This window comes from Trachemys scripta, chromosome 6, assembly GCF_013100865.1.
Source record: "Trachemys scripta elegans isolate TJP31775 chromosome 6, CAS_Tse_1.0, whole genome shotgun sequence".
Lineage (NCBI taxonomy): Eukaryota > Metazoa > Chordata > Testudines > Emydidae > Trachemys > Trachemys scripta.
In genome coordinates, this window is record NC_048303.1 from 66,486,353 (window position 1) to 66,491,435 (window position 5,083).

General features: G+C 42.1%; 1 protein-coding gene across 1 annotated transcript in view; it reads left to right on the forward strand.

Moving 5' to 3' along the window:
* The window catches only part of CAMK4 (calcium/calmodulin dependent protein kinase IV), a 173,393-nt gene extending 169,189 nt beyond the window's left edge, over positions 1-4,204 (forward strand). The window contains exon 11 of the mRNA XM_034774150.1: positions 1,403-4,204. Coding sequence (XP_034630041.1) covers positions 1,403-1,567 — 165 coding nt within the window. The 3' untranslated portion in view covers positions 1,568-4,204. The remainder of the gene's footprint in view (positions 1-1,402) is intronic.
* The last annotated feature ends 879 nt before the right edge of the window (positions 4,205-5,083 follow it).

Consider the following 5,083-nt stretch of genomic DNA (forward strand, 5'->3'; position numbering starts at 1 on the left):
CCCCCCCAGGACCCTCCTTACTCCCCGCCCCCTGACAGACCCTGGGATTCCCATGCCCCATCGAACCCCCCCTGCTCGCTGACTGCCCCCTCCAGAGACCCCCCCGCCCCTAACCACCCTGCCCGGGATCCCATCCCCTATCCAACCTACCCTGTCCCCTGACTGCCCCCACCCCTTATCCAACCCCCCCAGTCCTGGACCCCTTACCATGAGGCTCCTAGCAGCATGTTCTGCTCCGTGCAGAGCCATTAAAAATCGGCTCGCGTGCCATCTTTGGCACGCGTGCCATCGGTTGCCAACTCCTGAACTAGACACATTTTTAAAAAAACCCAAGACTTGAGATTAATTAGAACTATGTTTTTTTATAAGTTTATTTCTTTACTGTTTTTCCATCAGGAACAAAATTACCAAATCGCTAATAGCATGAAAACTAAATCTCTCTCCAAAAACACTAAAGATGAAATATTAATCTAGGTACTGAATCAATAAGTGTATATACAATAATACATATGTGGCTACAATTATACAAGTAATGATACATATCAAATTACCTCCACCTCCTGTATATAAGACCAATGTAAGGACTTATTTAGTTTTTCTTTGTCTGTCTAAAGCCATATGTTTATAAAATAATTATAATACTGTAAAACTTCAGAATTAACCCTGATGTTCATTCCAGCACAGTAGATCAGAACTGCTTCTTGTATACACACTAGTAGAACCAAAAGTAAAGGTCATGACACTTACCTTTAATTTGCATCATTTTACCAGGTAATATATTCTGTTTCTAGTCCATCAATCTGAGCAAGTCATCCCACATTTTAAATCCCTCCATGGCTGCTGCCTCCTTCACTGGGTCAAGTATCCACTTGTCCCCGTACATACGTTTTTGCTTTTTAAGAATATCCACTTTACCGGGCAGGGATCAATGGACAGATCCTAACTGGTGTAAATTGGAGCAGTGACAATTTACACCAGCAAGGATCTGTGCCAGAGTCTTTCTATGTATCTATACAGAACCTAGCAGGTTTTGGACATTACTATAATAAACATAAATAATAATTAATAATAATAGCAGCCACTTCACCTGGGGCATATTTTGTGAAATAATCAGTGTGAATATACTTATGGGAAAAACACAAGTTTGGTTTTTGTCCTCTCATGTGGATAGGTATATTTTATTTTTAAATTAGGTTCAGAAACATCTGAAATTTTTTTTCTATTAATGCTAGTCGAGATTTAGACTTCAGAAATAGTGTCTGTTTCAAATGTCATAACATTTGAAATAATTTAATAATTCATTTTACTAGCTAAATGTACTAATGTAGTGTACCCCTCTTCGTATGAGACTGGGGTGGTGTTCTATGCCATGGATTTTATTGAAATTGCCTCTCTTTGTCAGGCTGCGGTGAAAGCTGTTGTGGCATCAACTCGTCTTGGGAGTGCAAGTGGTCACAGCAGCCACGACAGCAATAAGCCCAGCCGTAATCCATCTCCAGTGCAAGACAGTGAACCTGAAGAGAAACCTACTCAGGAAGGAGAAGCAGCATCAGAAGAGAAGCCTTAGGTCATCTGCTTTCTTCTTTCAGCTGAGATCTGTCATTTCATGCACCAACTATCTTGCCATTCAGCAAGAAAGATTTGTAAGCCTGGCCTCTCTGATGGCTCTGCTTTGGAGTGCAAAATGCACCAGCTGGTGGTCCTAACTTCAATGCATGTGACTGCTTATGAAAATAGTAAATTGTCGCATCAGGCATGTCATGGATACAGTGTTATTTGCCGTAATACCAACAAGTGAAACATGAGAGTGAGTAAATACTACTTACATAAATGCATACACTTCATATACCTTTAGAGAGTGTTTAGAGGTGACGTTTGAAATGAATACCATTTAGTTTTGTTTTACAGAAGTAGGCATCTTCTAGAGATCATTTATTTGAAACTGTTTCCTTTCCAAATCATAATCCCACAGTAAATGAATGGGAACTGATGTCAAGCCAATGCTTTTAAAATGACATTTGAAATGTTGAGCTTTTTATCAGTAATATTTATAAAGTGTTTACAAGGAGAACATACTATAGAGATTTATATGCAAAAACATTCCACTAATCCTGGTAAGAAATTGAAATATTAGTTCTAGTGGCCATGAAACTATATGTTCCTCAAGTTCGTGTTGAGAATGCCTTACTCTAACAGTTTATACACAGTATTTTAATGATAACCAAAATTATTCTGATTTCTGCCATTTCATTCTTTAGTAAATGTTAGCAAAACAAAATGATAGACTAGTATCAAATATGATTAAGGTAGTCGCAACTTTTTAAGATGCCATTGTATTTATTCATTACTTTATAAAGCCGTGCAGCTAGAAAATGTTTTTATGGGGGAAATCTGCAATTACATAAGTTCTAAATACTTGAAGAAAGCTATTCTACTGCAGGGTGATTTTACTCTGGGGAGGCACTCATCACCGTAAAGAACCTAGATGGATGAATAGATACGTACAACCCAGAAGCTTTGACCTCATGAGTAACTAGTTTTCCATCATTCAGTATAGACTTAATGAGTCCTGATTTTGCTAATAAAGGAGCCAGTCCTGTAAAATGATCTCCATGGGCAGATCCCTGCACCTGTGTGCATAGGTGCTGGAACTAGAGTTGCTGAGGGTTCTGGTGCACCTGGGCTTGAAGTGGTTTCTATCATATACAGGGTTTACAGTTTGGTTCAGTGACTCAGCACCCCCACTACACAAATTGTTCCAGCACCTCTGCCTGTGGGGAGCTCCCATGATGCCAGTTAAGATACATGGGTATGGATCCGCTTGTAGGATCAGGGCCAAGGTCTTTATCTTACTTTGATCATAATTGATATGAACTGAAAACTGATCAGCATCAATATATATTTGTTAATTATTTTGATAGTACCTGAATTTCATAATGCATTGGTATATTACAGAAACGACATAAAGAAGCTGAAATGTGTCAGTGCCATTTGCATTTGTTACACTTTGTAATACTGGTAGTTACCCAAGACCCTAATAATCCATTCAATCTTCCTCTTTTGCTCTGTTTTGAAGTTGCTTTGCCTGGCAAAACTTGCCTTGAAAAACAGCAACAACAAAAAAACACTATTTCAGCTACTGAGAGAAGCCAGAGTAATTAGTTTTTTGTTGACGTTAAAATAAAAGGTAATGAAATATTATTCATATGGTAGGTTTGCTAAATAAAAATATCTATGCTAAAACAGAAAAGTAAATTGTCTGAAAGGGAAACATCTTTGCAAAGTTTTCTAATGCACAGTACTTGCTATATTTTACCCATTTCTCAAAAGTATAAACTATTTACATTTGTACAACAAAGTTTTGGTGGTCAAGTGCAGTTGAATTTTAAAGCACAAGCACCCATCCTTTTCCCAGACATGGCTCTTTGGAAGAAAATAAGTGTATATGCTGAAAACACTGGCAGATTTCTTCCTGTTATAATGGAAGCAGGATTTCTATCTGATTTTGCAGATCTGACTGAATAGGCTAAGAGGAGGCGTTTGCAGATCTTCACTTGAAAAAAATACTCCCTACAGGTACAACCACTGGGAGTAGGATGAGGGGTACATCCCACTGCTTAACATTTTACTGTCCTATTTTTTCCCCCTTGAGGTGGCTGTAGGACGAATGCATTCTCACTCCTGGTTTCTCCTTTGGTTACAGTAGCAACACTGTTAGTGTTCAGTCAGTAATTAGTTCAGTAGAAGTGCCTGAATTGATGTAGGGTTTTTCCTTTATTTTGGTTAGCTTGTTCTAACTTCTATAGATAGAGCAGGCTGCATAGGCATTCCATATTTCAAGAGTCTATTGATCATCTTCCTTGAATGGAGATACCATTTTCTGAAATATGTTTTCATTTGTGCAGGATAAAACCGTGGTCCCAATAGATATGTTGGATGATTCAGTGATAAGTTACACCAGAGACCATCTCTAACATATCACAAGTATGAACCAAATATGTGTAAGCAGAAGTCTATCTATGACAGCATAATACAGGCAGCATGGTATTGCGTGTGAGGGGCTGCATGAGGTTTGTACAGACTTTGCTTAATTTCCCCTTTAGTATCTTCAACATCAAATAATTAAGATGTTTATGATGCATGAATTACCTGTATATGACCAGCATGCCTGACTTATGCAGTGGAACATTACACAGTAGGCGTGGCAGCAAGGAATCTTTCACATAGTGTTTCTTCTCTGATAAGTCACCCACCAGCAGATTTTGTCCTGACATTGACCTGGGACTTTGGCACCACTTAGGGCAGGGGTGGGCAAACTATGGCCCTGGGGCCATATCCAGCCCTTCAGATATTTTAATCCAGCCCTTGAGCTCCCGTTGGGGAGCAGAGTCTGGGGCTTGCCCTGCTCCAGCTCAGGAGCAGGGTCGGGGTCTTGCCCCACTCTGTACATGCCATGGCTCCGCGTGGCTCCCGGAAGCATAGGCAAGTCCCCGCTCCAGCTCCTATGCATAGGGGCAGCCAGGGGTCTCCGCATACTGCCCCCACAGCTCCCATTGGCCTGGAACCACGGCCAATGGGAGCTGCAGGGGCGGCACCTACAAATGGGGCAGTGTGCAGAACCACCTGCCTGACCCTTGCGAGCCAGAGAGGGGACATGTCGCTGCTTCTGGGAGCTGCTTGAGGTAAGCGCCGCCCGGAGCCTGCACCCCTCATCCCCCTCCCACCCTCCAAACCCCTCAATTGCAGCCTGGAGCACTCTCCAGTATCCCCACTCCAGAGCCTGCATCCCAGCCGGAGCCCTCACCCCCCACCCCCTGAACCTCAACCTCCTGCCCCAGCCCAGAGCCCCCTCCCACACCCTGAACTCCTCATTTTTGGCCCTACCCCAGAGGCCACAACTCCACCCCAACCCAACCCCCAATTTCATGAGCATTCATGGCCCACCATACAATTTCCATACCCAGATGTGGCCATCAGGCCGAAAAGTTTGCCGACCCCTGACTTAGGGTATGTCTACACTGCCCTTGACAGTGACCCTCCCAGCCTGAGAAGACAGACTTGAGTTAGTGGGGCTCTAAAAATA